This window comes from Heterodontus francisci, chromosome 1 (genome assembly GCF_036365525.1).
Source record: "Heterodontus francisci isolate sHetFra1 chromosome 1, sHetFra1.hap1, whole genome shotgun sequence".
Lineage (NCBI taxonomy): Eukaryota > Metazoa > Chordata > Chondrichthyes > Heterodontiformes > Heterodontidae > Heterodontus > Heterodontus francisci.
Window position 1 is genome coordinate 152,108,196 of NC_090371.1, and position 14,395 is coordinate 152,122,590.

Sequence of the window (14,395 nt, forward strand, 5' to 3'; positions counted from 1 at the left end):
TCTAAGCATTAGATTATGAGAAGAGATTGTGTACAATAGGTTTGTATTCTCTGCAATATGGAAGGTTAAGGGGTGATTTTATTGAGGTTTTCAGGATTTTGAAAGTAATTGATAGGGTAGATAGAAACTTTTTCCACTGATGGGGGAATCTAGAACAAGGCGACATAACTTGAAAATCAGAGCCAAGCCATTCAGAAGTTAGGAAAAACGTCTTCGTGCAATTAGTGGTAGAATTATGAAACTCTCTTCCACAAAAAGCTGTAGAACCTTGCTCAATTGATAATTTTAAATCTGAGGTTGATAGATTTGTGCTAGCCAAGAGCATTAGAGGATTATGGAGCTAAAGGAGGTTGATGGAGTTTGGTCACAGATCAGCCATGATCTTATTAAATGCCAGAACAAACTTGAGGGACTGAATGGCTTATTCCTCATATTATATGCAACTGAGGATTTCAATTAAAAAAATATAGTAACAGTGAAGGTTTGGAAATATAGGGAGAAAAATTTGTTCATGTGTTGCTACGCAGACTTATGTCAATTTACCAAGGCAGGTAGCACAGCGGGCTGCTTCCTGCGCAACTCACACAGCATTCTTCAATGATATTAATGAATGAATAAAAAGGCATGCACCGTGCCCATAGCGGCCTGCAATGCTACCTGCCCCCAGGGAGTCGTCATAAGTCTGGGTAGCATGTTGCGAATGCATTTCTCCACCACCTCCACCTCCCCCCCCCCCACCGGCCCCCAACGTTTACCTGAGTATTTAAGACTTTCTCTGAGTTTTGTGCTGTATTTCCTGCCTTGTATGTTCCTGAAGCTGATTTAGGACTCTTTGGATTTTTCTGGGTTAAGCCTGGTAAAGCAAAAAAAAATTTAAGTACAGACAAGAAGCTAGAATGTTGCATCCTTCAAGTAGTTATAAATCCCACTTATTGTTGTGACTAACATCGTTGTAGTAATTGTTACCAGTCCCCTCATAGATACTTTACATTCAATGTGAAATATTAAAATCTCCATTAGCATGGATAGAGGATTGGTTGACTAAGAGGATTGGTTGACTAACAGGAGGCAGAGAGTGGGGATAAATGAGTGCTATTCTGGTTGGCAATCAGTCACTAGTGGTGTGCCTCAGGGATCGGTGTTGGGACCGCAATTATTTACAATTTATATAGATGATTTGGAGTTGGGGACCACGTGTAGGGTGTCCAAGTTTGCAGATGACACTAAGGTGAGTGGCAGAGCAAAGTGTGCAGATGACTGTGGAACTTTGCAGAGGAACATAGATACATTGAGTGAGTGGGCAAAGGTCTGGCAGATGGAATACAATGTTAATAAATGTGAAGTCATTCATTTCGGTAGGAGTAACAGTAAAAAGGATTATTACTTGAATGGGGTAAAAAGTTGCAGCATGCTGCTATGCAGAGGGACCTGGGTGTCCTTATGCATGAATCGCAGAAGGTTGGTCTGCAGGTACAGCAAGTAATTAGGGAAGGCAAATGGAATTTTGTCCTTCATTGCTAAAGGGATTGAGTTTAAAAGCAGAGAGGTTATGTTGCAGCTGTATAAGGTACTGGTGAGGTCGCACCTGGAGTGCTGTGTGCAGTTTTGGTCTCCTTACTTGAGAAAGGATATACTGGCACTGCAGAGGAGGTTCACTAGGTTGATTCCGGAGTTGAGGGGGTTGGCTTATGAGGAGAGACTGAGTAGATTGGGATTATATTCATTGGAATTTAGAAGAATGAGGGGGGATCTTATAGAAACATAAAAAATTATGAAGGGAATAGATAAGATACAAGTAGAGAGGATGTTTCCACTGGCAGGTGAAGCTAGGACAAGAGGGCATAGCCTCAAGATTAGAGGGAGCAGATTTAGGACTGAATTGAGAAGGAACTTCTTCACCCAGAGGGTTGTTAATCTGTAGAATTCCTTGCCCAGTGAAGTGGTTGACACTTCTTCAGTAAACGTCTTTAAAGCTAAGGTAGATATCTTTTTGAACAATGAAGGAATTAAGGGATACGGTGGGAGCGCGGGTAAGTGGATCTGAGTCCACGAAAAGATCAGCCATGATCTTATTGAATGGCGGAGCAGGCTCGAGGGGCCTGACTGCCTACTCCTGCTCCTAGTTCTTATGATCTTATGACTTCTGACTGTTCGATCATTCCTTAGGGAAAGTGCCCAGAAGATGGATGGGATGAGAATACCATTGAGCTTTTTCTGCATGAACTGGCCATTATGGATAGTAACAACTTTCTTGGTAACTGCGGAGTAGGCGAGAGGGAAGGAAGAGTGGCCTCGAACCTAGTTGCTAGAAGACATTACAGGTATAGTTTATATATATAACATATAATACTTTGTACTTTGTTGAATGCAATCTTTTATCAACTCTGTTTTGTGAAGTAAAAGTAATCAGATTTATGCTTGCAGGGTCACTGTGAGAACATGAGGCTGTATTTGCACAAATAATGTTTCTCAGACAAAAATATTCAGTCAGTTTTATTATTCTTCAGTTCATCCAGATGTTATTTATGTATGACTGATACAGTGTACCTATACCACTACATGTACACTATTTCCAAATGTCTACTTTTCTGAATGTTATGCTTGGAAGAAGCTGTGATGAAATAAACAATGTACTATAGGAATTATAAAATAAAGGTCAGCTGTTGAAGTGAACCACAAGAAAATGGGCACATTTGTACCATAGACAAAATGGAGTAGAGATCAGGTGACCCCTCCTGAACTGTCAATAAATAAGCCTGTCTGCAAAGTTGAAACTCATTAATTGTGTCTGAATTAGCTTTGGGGAAAGCACATTGAAATGGAAAGAAGCCCATTTCATATTAATGACTCCTACCTACAGGAATGGGGCTAACAAAGGTTCTGTAGATAGACTGACTCCACAGCACAAACCAAGATAAATAGGTGTGAAGTAGCATCATTGTCACAGAATGGTTCCCATCCAGACGCCAACAGATAGCAATGGTTTCCATATCCTGGACCATTGAATGGTCACACCAGGGGAGAGGGCCTTCTGTTACCTGACAGAGATTCAAATGTGATGAGTTTTTTTGCCTTTAAAAGCCTGTCTCTGGAGAGAGAGGGGAAATCAAGAAAAGACCACAGAATGCCATTTCTAGCCAGAGGCTGTGAGATACGGTCCAGATAAGTAGAAGAACCCTGCTGAATAACAACTTGAACAACCACTGCAGCAGAGAAATTGCAAGGTGACTTTGAGACTCTCCATCTGTGAAAGTAAACCAGGATTTACAGCATCAAATTGGGCTGAATTTTAACCATAGAAAACTGCAACACATCAGCAACTCCAAGACCAGGAACATTCAGGCCTGCAAAACTGTTATTAAAAAAAACTCCTCCCGAAAGAAACTCTGAAGATTTTTTTTACGCAGCGGACTCTTGTACAGTAATTTGGACTTTAATTGCATCCTACCCTTTTTTCTCTTATCTATCTATTGTGGGTGCATGTGTGTGTGAATATGGGTGTCAGTGAGGTTATGACCATTTTGGGAATTGTTTAAAAATAGTCATCTTTTTTTAACCTACGAGCAAAACTGTTACTTGTCTGTTTATTCGACCCTAAAAACACTCCTGGAGTAACACACCATTTTTAACAAACCACTATTTGTGGGCAGTTGGGAGGTGAAAAGTGGAAGCCACTCACAACACTTACCACCTGTCCATAATATGAAGAATATGATTTTCTTTCACTTCCCTAGAAATAGCCTACAATTAGGTCTGAGTCTTATCCTAGGGTATCTCAGAAATATATTCCTCCCAGACTGTTGGCTGACCTTAAGGAGCTGGCAAAAGTGACCATCAGGAAAGAAGATGTCGAACTAATTATGAACGAGATGGAGATCTCTCGAAACGCAGCAGAGCGTGGTCTGCGAGAACATTTGGGAAATGTCGTCGAAGCCTTGATCGCTCTCACTGACTGAAGCCACAGAGTATTGCCTGGGACTCTTTCGGAGATCTTTCGGAACTCACAGTTGGGGGCTACACGTGGCCATAGCATCTGAGGCTACAGAAAGGAAAAGGCACCATGGCAGATTTTTCTGACTATTAATGATATGCCTCCCACTGAGCAGGATTGAGCCCGAAGACAACACCCAACCCCATTGAAGAGCATGATGACCATGTGTGGAACCCCAATGCTTCCCACCCACTCCCCAACTGAGCATCAAATTGACCCTGCAAACTCTCCGCGCTGCCTTTTATGGTTTCTTTTTACCCTTTTTCCTGTTCCCTCTCTGTCCTTCCCACCTCTTCGGCTTCTCTCCCTCTTCTCTCTCCCTGCCACAATTTCTCCGTCTGTCCTTTCCTCTCTCTCCCCTTTCCACACACCCTTCTTGGCATCCCCCCTTCTTGCCTTTTGTCCCTGCACCCGAGCACCATTTCGGATTTTGGTACTGGCGTTCAGGCCATGCACCACCCCCCCCACCCCAATCCTTTCAGGTCTTGGTTGCCCAGCACTGACCATCGTCTCGGTTTCCCCTCTCTGCCAACCCCCACCCCCTCAACAACACCGTTCCTCCAACTGAATAGTATTTTGAATCTAGACAGAGTCATTCTGGCTACTGAGTCCTTTCCACCCTCTTCCCATTGAGGCGATTTCAAGCCAGAAGATCACACCCCAACAAAGCAGCATATTGACTCTGCAAACCCCACACTCCCGCTCCACTAAAATAATTAATCAACATAATTCAAAATGTTACTCCCTAATGATTGGCCTTTTAATTGGAGAGCAATTTGCATGGTATCTGGAGCTTGTGAGCGCTTAGATATGATGTTTTGGCACCTAGCCTAGCATCTTTCAGTATCCCAGCTGCTTCTTATGTTCAGTGGTGTCTGTCAACTGTGTTTAAAAGAGTTGACTAGATTCTAGTAGAACTGCATAGCTCATTGCACAGTACTTGTTCAAGCAGCTACTTACAACACTCTTTTTACAGGTTGCCTCTGCAACTTGCAAGTGAGATGTCCTGCACCAAGCCAATCAAATGTAATTTGCAACTGTCAGTGGTTATGATCTTGAGAGGAGATAATTCAAAGTTAAGCCACTTTGTGTGATTTTTGTTTGAATTTGGGAGATCAAATATAAAAAATTTCAGGAAATCCAACCAACTCTTCTCTGAGATATAAATACAGACAGTTTTGTTTTATATGGGGTCAGTTAAGAAACCGTGTGGAACTTAAAAGAAGCAATCAGTCAATACCGGTCCGTTTGATATTCCTCAATGAAAAGAGAAAACACTGTATTTTACATAAAGTTTATAGCACAGACAGGCCATTTGGCCCACCTGGTCTATGTCGGTGTTTGATTCACACAGGGCTCCTCCCAGCCCTCTTCATCTAACCCTAACAGCCTGTACTTCTATTCCTTTTCCTCTCATGTGCTTATCTAGCTTCCCTTAAATGCATCTCTTTTACGCTGCTATTTTCCTCGATTAATCCTTTGAGTAATGCGGTTTTGCCTGAATATCCTATTAGATTTTTTGGTGATTTATCTTATGTATTTGGCCCCTAGTTTTGGCCTCCCTCACCAGTTGGAGCATCTTCTCAATGCTTACCCTATCAAACCCTTTCGTAATTGTCAAGACCGCTATTAAATCAAAGAATAGAGCTCCAGCCTGTTCAGCCTTTCCTGATAAGTATATCCTTTCAGTTTGGGTATAATTCTTGTGAATCTTCTTTGCACTTTCTCCAGTGCCTCTATATCCTTTTTATAATTTGAAGACCAGAACTATGCACAGTACTCCAAGTCTGTTTAACCAAGGCTTGATACAAGTTTAATATAATGTCTCTGCTTTTCTGTTCTATCCCTCTAGAAATTAACCCCAGTGCTTGCTTTGTATTTTTAATGACCTTATCACATGCCACTACTTTTAGTGATTTGTGGATCTGTACCCCACTGTACCCCATTGTACCCTTTTGCTCCTCTGGCTCATTTTGACACTTGTAATCCAAGAACTATGTGGCATCCTTAATCTACCAACAAAATGCAACATTAAAAATGTTTACAAATGATTAGCTTGTGTTGTAGGTTTGCAATCTTATTATTTTGTCTATTTGAGGAATTAGATAGATGTTCTAATGTAAATATATAACAATATTTTGTGACTTTTTAATATGCTTGTAAATTTACTTTACCAAAGGTGATCAAGCATATTTTAATTTAAAGTGAAATCTATTGTATTGCTCTATTGCTTTCGAAGGAGTCAGATCTTGTGAAAGCATAAGTTACATCCAGTAGCCCAAAACAATTACCAGACAGGTGCTGGCTGTTGATTTCCTGGAAAGCTTCTCAGATCTTGCAGACAAGTTTGGACCCTCTGAAATATGTGGGGAATTGATATTTGCTTATAAGAGTGATCTAAGAAATGAGAGCCAAAATAACTTAGGTTAAGAAAGCTAGAAAAAATCCACAAGTATAACTGTTTCAATCCCAGAATCTGATCAAGAGGCAAGAATGTTATCAACAACAACATAAGCAACAACAACTTGCATTTATATAGCACCTATAACATAAGTGAAGCACCCCAACATGCTTCACAGAAGCGTTGTCTCACACAGTTTGACACCAAGCCACATAAGGAAATATCAGGGCAGATGACCAAAAGCTTGGTTGAAGAGGTAGGTTTTAAGGAGTATCTTAAAGGAGAAAAGATAGAGAGCCAATAATGTTAACCTTGCTACTGTCGTTGACATTGAAATGCATTTGTTTCCCAGTGTGAACAGTGAGTATTGTTACCAGTTCATGTGACTAACTTTCAGTAATATCTGACAATTGTTTTAAGTTTTGAATTTGACTTCCTTTCTTTATTCAGGTTTATGCATGGGATTGGAAGATCAGGTGACATTGCAGCTATTCAGCCCAAAGCAGCAGGATCCAGTCTCCTGAACAAAATTACAAACTCTTTAGTGCTGGACATTCTTCGAACTGCAGGTTTGACAAAATTTGTACTGTATTGCAGACTCTTTTATTCAGCAGAAATAAGGTGTGACACGTTCTACGGTCTTGTCACTTGTGTATAAATAAATACATACGAATAATTTGTATTCTTTATAAGTTCAAAGTGACTACCCAGCTCCAGTTTATCTGGCTTTTAGAAAGTTGTCTTCGCTCCTGACTGCTAGATTGTTTCAATGTGTTAATTAAGCCAGGAAAACATTGACCAGATTCCAGTGCAAAATAAATGTCACGAAGAGAACGTGGTCCTGAAGAAGTCAGCCTGTGGCTAACTGAAAATTGGGCTTCAGGCCTCTTCTTCTTAAGATCGCTGAGCTGCAAATGGATGTCGGATTTCCCAATACAGATTGCTGGTCAGGCTGCAGGGAAATCAGATGGCTTTGATGGGAGGGAGTAGGTGAATGGGAGTGGGTGGTCCTGAGCTAACAGCAGTCGACGGTGCCGCTGTGGAACTAAAACTGTAAGTTTAAAAAGAAATATAACTTATATTTTATTTGTCAGCTTCCAGGAAAACTGAGTAGTGTACAGTGCAAATTTTATAACTTATTTAAGAGTGGGGTCTTAAAACAGGTGTTAAGGCCTTGATTTGCATATTGATATTTCAGACACTTCCTTCATTCTTTGGTGATCTTGAGTTTATGTCCCCTAGTTCTGACTCACTAACAAGTGAAAATGGTTTGTCAGATTTACTTCATCAAGAACCCTCATTTTGAACGCCTCTATTAGATCTCTTAACCTTCTTTGTTTTAATGAAATGGGCCGCAGTTTCTTCAGTCTCTCCTCGTAACTGAAACCTCTCATTCCATGTATCATTGTAATGAATATTTATTTCGCTCTCTCCACAGCTTTTATATCCTTCCTAAAGTAAGGTGCCTGAAAGTGGACACAATATTCTAATTCTGACCTAGAATCATAGAATGGTTACAGCACAGAAGAAGACCATTTTCCCCATTGAGCCCGTGCCACTGTCTGGTAGTTCCACTCCCCCACCCTTTCCCTGTAGTCCTGCATTTTTTTTTTCCTTCAGGTGCTTATCCAATTCCCTTTTAAAAGCCGCGATTGAATCTGCCTTGGCCATCCTTTCAGGCAGTGCATTCCAGATCGTAAACATTTGCTGCATTAATTTTTTTTTCCTCATGTCACCTCTGGTTCTTTTCCCAGTCACTTTGAATCTGTATCCTCTAGTTCTCAACCCTTTGCCAATGGGAACAGTTTCTCCTTATCTACTCTCTCTAGATCCCTCATGATTTTGAAGACCTCTATCAAATCTCCTCTCAACATTTTCTTCTCAATCCATTTAACTGAAGTCTGTCATCCCCAGAACCATTCTTGTAAATATTTTGAGCATCCTCCCTAAAACCTTTCTAATGATTTGTTTAGGTTGAGACTATAATATCACAATATAGTGTTTTATTATGGTGTTTTATATCTACCTGGGATTCAGTGAACTCCAAGAAAGTCAAAGACAAATGGGGTATTTAAGTCTCTGGAGTGTGGTACTTAGCATTGAGAGAGTTTGGAGAACCAAGAGTTGTCCTGGGAGAAGTGTAACTGAAAGCTTGTGCTAGAAGGAGTTGCAGGCTGGTAGTAGAGATTCCTTACACTCATTGCTGTTTGAGCAGAATGTAGTGTTAGAAAGATCAGGTTGGGTACTGCTGCCACCATACCAAAACTTGGGCTGTTTAGATTCATAAGCCAAGCTTCAAATGGTGCAGTGATATCGTCTTTTAGAGTGGTTTGGAGAGAATTGAAGGTCAGAAAGCAAGTTGTATGAAACGGTCTGAAATTTCTGCCGGAGCAGAAAATCAAGAAGAGGCTAAAGATTCTGGTTCATTGGGAATGTGATGTTTGCTAATGGGAAGGACAGCGAGACCGTTAAAACATGCAGTGGCTCATTAAAGAGATCCTAAACTTTCATCACATCATCAAGTTGTGCCAGATATATGTTCTGTCATTGAATGGCTGAAGAGTTGTGAACTGCGTAACTGAAGCAGAGGTCTACTCAGTTTAATGCATAAATATCAGAGATTTCCATCTGTTTACGCTTCAACCATATATTATCAACCTGTTTAAACATTCTTTAAATACATTGCAATGTTCAGTCTGGTAACAGAAATCCAATTTTAGGATCAATTCATGACAGTTGCTAGCACTTGTTAGGCTTCAGTTGGAGTAAGTTGAACAGTAAACTAAATATACCAGTAAGTGAAAGGTTATGAAATTAATTCATCAAAAGGCTTTGGGCCCTGTTGAAATATCAGAGGTCTGAATACAAGGCACCACAGATCTGGATTTGAATTTTCCCACCTGTGAGCTAAAACATGGCTCAAATTTTTAAGGGTTTCTGTAAACCTCCCCCCCCCCCCCCCCCCCCCCGCCAGAACACTTGCCAAATCTTAATTCACAAAGCCTCCCTTGCAATTTCAGCATTAGAACTTTGCTCCTGAAAATACTATATTTCCTGCTGCAACTGTTTGTGCTTTGAATATTAAAATCATAAAGCCATTTTAACATGCTCTATAAAATGCTTTTCTGACCAATCAGAGGAAGAACCCACCAAGAGTTGTGGAAGGTATGAGGGACTGTTCTGGAATTTGGAGCAGGAAAGACGGGGGACTTAACCTATGTAGAAAAATATCCATGAGGGGCAGAGAGGGCACATCACCTCCTCATACTCCCTCTCCCTGTAATTGTGGGTATGTGACAGCTATGCATAAATAAAATAATGCATGCTTGCTAATTATCCTGTGTTAACAGCTAGATTTATGACGTTGTGCTGTTTTTAAATTTGTGTACCTGTGATATTTGAATTATGTTTCAGTCTTGTCAAGTTAAATATTGTTCATAAGACTTGCTGATTTCTATGGAAGCTTTAACCTATTACAGATCTGTTAGCTTCAGCAAATGGTCATCTGTCTCACTGATTCTTTTTATTGTATTCTGGAAAAAATCTTTCTTCCCTGTCACGAACTCCCATAATTTGAATGAAAGCGAATCTTGCTTGTTTCTGTGGGTGGCCTGAACTCAAATTAACTGTCCAGTATTATAAGCACATTACAGAGTAAACGGCCAAGCAACTAAAGTTTAGTTCTTAAAAACAAAAAGTAGAATATTTTTTGATGAAATGTTCTCATCAAGTTCGAAGGGTGTCAGCAATCGGAAGATTGAGTACTTTTGACATCTAAGGGCTCTTTTTATGAATGTGTGCTACCGATAGGGAGTCTCGCCTGCCAGCCGTGCATATCAGGAGATTGTGGTCACACTGCAGATGATTTTAAGTAGCATATGTACGTTAACTCGGCTCTCTAACTTCTTCTGTTACTTCCAGACTTCATTATTCCAAAGCTCTTGAGGCCAGACTCCCATCTTACACCCTCCGTAAACTTGAACTGATCCAAAACTCTGCTGCTCCTATCCTAACTCACCAAGTCCTATTCACCCATCATTCGTGTGCTTGCTCCTGATCCACCAACGCCTCAATTTTAAAATTCTCATCCTCATGTTCAAGCCTCACTAGGACCTCACCACTCCCCATCTCTATAACCTGCTCCAGCCCAATAACTGTTCAAGAACTCTGCATTCCTCCAACACTGGCCTCTTGTACATCCACCATTCCCTTCAACCCAGTATTGCTGGCTGAGCCTTGAACCATCTGGGCTATAAACTCTGCAGTTCCCTTCCTAGACCTCGATGCTGCCCACCCCTCTCTTCACCTTTTAAGGTGGTCTTTGAAAGCTATCTTTTTGTCACCTTCCTTATTGTCCCCTTCTTTGGTTCATTGTCAATTTTCCTCTGATGACGGTCTTCCGTAGTGGCTTGAGATGTTTTATTATGTTAACGGCACTATATGAATGCAAGTAGTTAGTGTTGTAATAACTGATTAAAACACTTCTGGGTGTAGAATAATAATGTCAGATGCAGAAGAAAGCTTCTACCATTCTGCCCCAACAATGCACCTAAACTGCAGTCTTGGAAAAGTGCTCCCCTGCTGTGCCATTCCACTTCTTGTACCTGTCATTTCTTCTGACCTTAATAAGGGAGACCATCAATAAACTGTCAGTTTGTGCTGAATTGTGGTAGTTTTGCAGTATGAGTCCATGTACACTGGGTGCTTGTTTTTTTTTTGCTGTGGTCCTTTGCAGCCGAACACTAGGATGATGTATCCTAACTGTGCTGAATGTGTCTCCAGGTCCCTGAAGTGAGAGGACAATGCGCTACCCAGTGCCAATGTTTATTCTCCAGTTTTTTAAATGCCAGCGTATGTGTAAATCTGCTTAATCTTATGGAAAGTTGAGAATGCAGCACCCCAGTCAAGGCATTCTTGTAAGACCACTGTAGGAGATGATACTCTCACTTATGAGTATCCTATCCCATCAGCACATAGTTTCCGCACATACTGATTTATTAAAGCATAGGCTTTAGTCATTCATATCATTCTCTTTGTCCAAGGCAGAAATTTCTGTTGCAACACCAATTTCGTGGGAATTTAGAAGTTGTTTTTGTTTTCATCTCTCTAAAGCTCTTGAGCCATGCTTCAGTTTCTTAAAGCAACCCTGAGCAACAATATTTTCCTGACAGACTTGCAGCAATTCACAAACTATGCACATGAGCTAAAAGATCAAGGTCTGATGTTTTCAAGAAATATGGTCTTACTTGAAGCGTTTGGGTCTTTATCTCTTCGGCTAACTCTCAACATCTAATGAACATGGACTGGGAACCAAGATGTATCAGAGTGCATATTGCAGTTACTGCAATCTTCTATGTTCACTTTAGCAGCACGGTTTCCTTTCCTATTTCATCGAAAGGTTGTAACAATCTGTTTTTAAAATATTTGTTCTTGAATGTGAGTCACACTGGTAATGCTGCAAATTTTGCCCATTCTCAGTTGCTCACAGAATGTGGTGATGGACATTCTCTTTGAACCATTGCAGCCTTTGCAAGCAGCATCCAGATCCAGCCCATATATTTAGATGATACTGCAGACACAGTTAGTTAGTTTTCCAAGCATCCAGGATACATCTCTCAAGCCGCCTCTTCTCCCTCATTTCCCCACTTCCCCACCCCCATTTCCCTTCTGCCATTCACTCCCCTTCAACCTACTCCCATTTCTGCCCTACCCGTTTCTGCATCCTCCACCCCAGTTCCCCCTTCTCTTTCCCCCCCCCCCCCGCTGCCCCCTCTTACCTGCCCAGCTGCCCCTTCTTTTACCCCTCCCCTTTCTGGCCCCTCTCCCTTCCCCTTTCTGGCCCCCCCTTCCCCTTTCTGGCCCCCCCTTCCCCTTTCTGGCCCCCCCTTCCCCCTTCTCGCCCCCCCTTCCCCCTTCTCGCCCCCCCTTCCCCCTTCCCCTTCCCCCCCTTCCCCCTTCCCCTTCCCCCTTCTCGCCCCCCCTTCCCCCTTCTCGACCCCCTTCCCCCTTCTCGACCCCCTTCCCCCTTCTCGCCCCCCCTTCCCCCTTCTCGCCCCCCCTTCCCCCTTCTCGCCCCCCCTTCCCCCTTCTCGCCCCCCCTTCCCCCTTCTCGCCCCCCCTTCCCCCTTCTCGCCCCCCCTTCCCCCTTCTCGCCCCCCCTTCCCCCTTCTCGCCCCCCCTTCCCCCTTCTCGCCCCCCCTTCCCCCTTCTCGCCCCCCCTTCCCCCTTCTCGCCCCCCCTTCCCCCTTCTCGCCCCCCCTTCCCCCTTCTCGCCCCCCCTTCCCCCTTCTCGCCCCCCCTTCCCCCTTCTCGCCCCCCCTTCCCCCTTCTCGCCCCCCCTTCCCCCTTCTCGCCCCCCCTTCCCCCTTCTCGCCCCCCCTTCCCCCTTCTCGCCCCCCCTTCCCCCTTCTCGCCCCCCCTTCCCCCTTCTCGCCCCCCCTTCCCCCTTCTCGCCCCCCCTTCCCCCTTCTCGCCCCCCCTTCCCCCTTCTCGCCCCCCCTTCCCCCTTCTCGCCCCCCCTTCCCCCTTCTCGCCCCCCCTTCCCCCTTCTCGCCCCCCCTTCCCCCTTCTCGCCCCCCCTTCCCCCTTCTCGCCCCCCCTTCCCCCTTCTCGCCCCCCCTTCCCCCTTCTCGCCCCCCCTTCCCCCTTCTCGCCCCCCCTTCCCCCTTCTCGCCCCCCCTTCCCCCTTCTCGCCCCCCCTTCCCCCTTCTCGCCCCCCCTTCCCCCTTCTCGCCCCCCCTTCCCCCTTCTCGCCCCCCCTTCCCCCTTCTCGCCCCCCCTTCCCCCTTCTCGCCCCCCCTTCCCCCTTCTCGCCCCCCCTTCCCCCTTCTCGCCCCCCCTTCCCCCTTCTCGCCCCCCCTTCCCCCTTCTCGCCCCCCCTTCCCCCTTCTCGCCCCCCCTTCCCCCTTCTCGCCCCCCCTTCCCCCTTCTCGCCCCCCCTTCCCCCTTCTCGCCCCCCCTTCCCCCTTCTCGCCCCCCCTTCCCCCTTCTCGCCCCCCCTTCCCCCTTCTCGCCCCCCCTTCCCCCTTCTCGCCCCCCCTTCCCCCTTCTCGCCCCCCCTTCCCCCTTCTCGCCCCCCCTTCCCCCTTCTCGCCCCCCCTTCCCCCTTCTCGCCCCCCCTTCCCCCTTCTCGCCCCCCCTTCCCCCTTCTCGCCCCCCCTTCCCCCTTCTCGCCCCCCCTTCCCCCTTCTCGCCCCCCCTTCCCCCTTCTCGCCCCCCCTTCCCCCTTCTCGCCCCCCCTTCCCCCTTCTCGCCCCCCCTTCCCCCTTCTCGCCCCCCCTTCCCCCTTCTCGCCCCCCCTTCCCCCTTCTCGCCCCCCCTTCCCCCTTCTCGCCCCCCCTTCCCCCTTCTCGCCCCCCCTTCCCCCTTCTCGCCCCCCCTTCCCCCTTCTCGCCCCCCCTTCCCCCTTCTCGCCCCCCCTTCCCCCTTCTCGCCCCCCCTTCCCCCTTCTCGCCCCCCCTTCCCCCTTCTCGCCCCCCCTTCCCCCTTCTCGCCCCCCCTTCCCCCTTCTCGCCCCCCCTTCCCCCTTCTCGCCCCCCCTTCCCCCTTCTCGCCCCCCCTTCCCCCTTCTCGCCCCCCCTTCCCCCTTCTCGCCCCCCCTTCCCCCTTCTCGCCCCCCCTTCCCCCTTCTCGCCCCCCCTTCCCCCTTCTCGCCCCCCCTTCCCCCTTCTCGCCCCCCCTTCCCCCTTCTCGCCCCCCCTTCCCCCTTCTCGCCCCCCCTTCCCCCTTCTCGCCCCCCCTTCCCCCTTCTCGCCCCCCCTTCCCCCTTCTCGCCCCCCCTTCCCCCTTCTCGCCCCCCCTTCCCCCTTCTCGCCCCCCCTTCCCCCTTCTCGCCCCCCCTTCCCCCTTCTCGCCCCCCCTTCCCCCTTCTCGCCCCCCCTTCCCCCTTCTCGCCCCCCCTTCCCCCTTCTCGCCCCCCCCTTCCCCCTTCTCGCCCCCCCTTCCCCCTTCTCGCCCCCCCTTCCCCCTTCTCGCCCCCCCTTCCCCCTTCTCGCCCCCCCTTC

General features: G+C 46.1%; 1 protein-coding gene across 2 annotated transcripts in view; it reads left to right on the top strand.

Moving 5' to 3' along the window:
• The window catches only part of sepsecs (Sep (O-phosphoserine) tRNA:Sec (selenocysteine) tRNA synthase), a 132,563-nt gene that overhangs the window by 35,222 nt on the left and 82,946 nt on the right, over positions 1-14,395 (top strand). For both annotated transcript variants that reach the window (XM_068037315.1, XM_068037309.1), the window contains exons 3-4: positions 2,167-2,321; positions 6,843-6,961. In XM_068037315.1, coding sequence (XP_067893416.1) covers positions 2,167-2,321; positions 6,843-6,961 — 274 coding nt within the window. The remainder of the gene's footprint in view (positions 1-2,166; positions 2,322-6,842; positions 6,962-14,395) is intronic.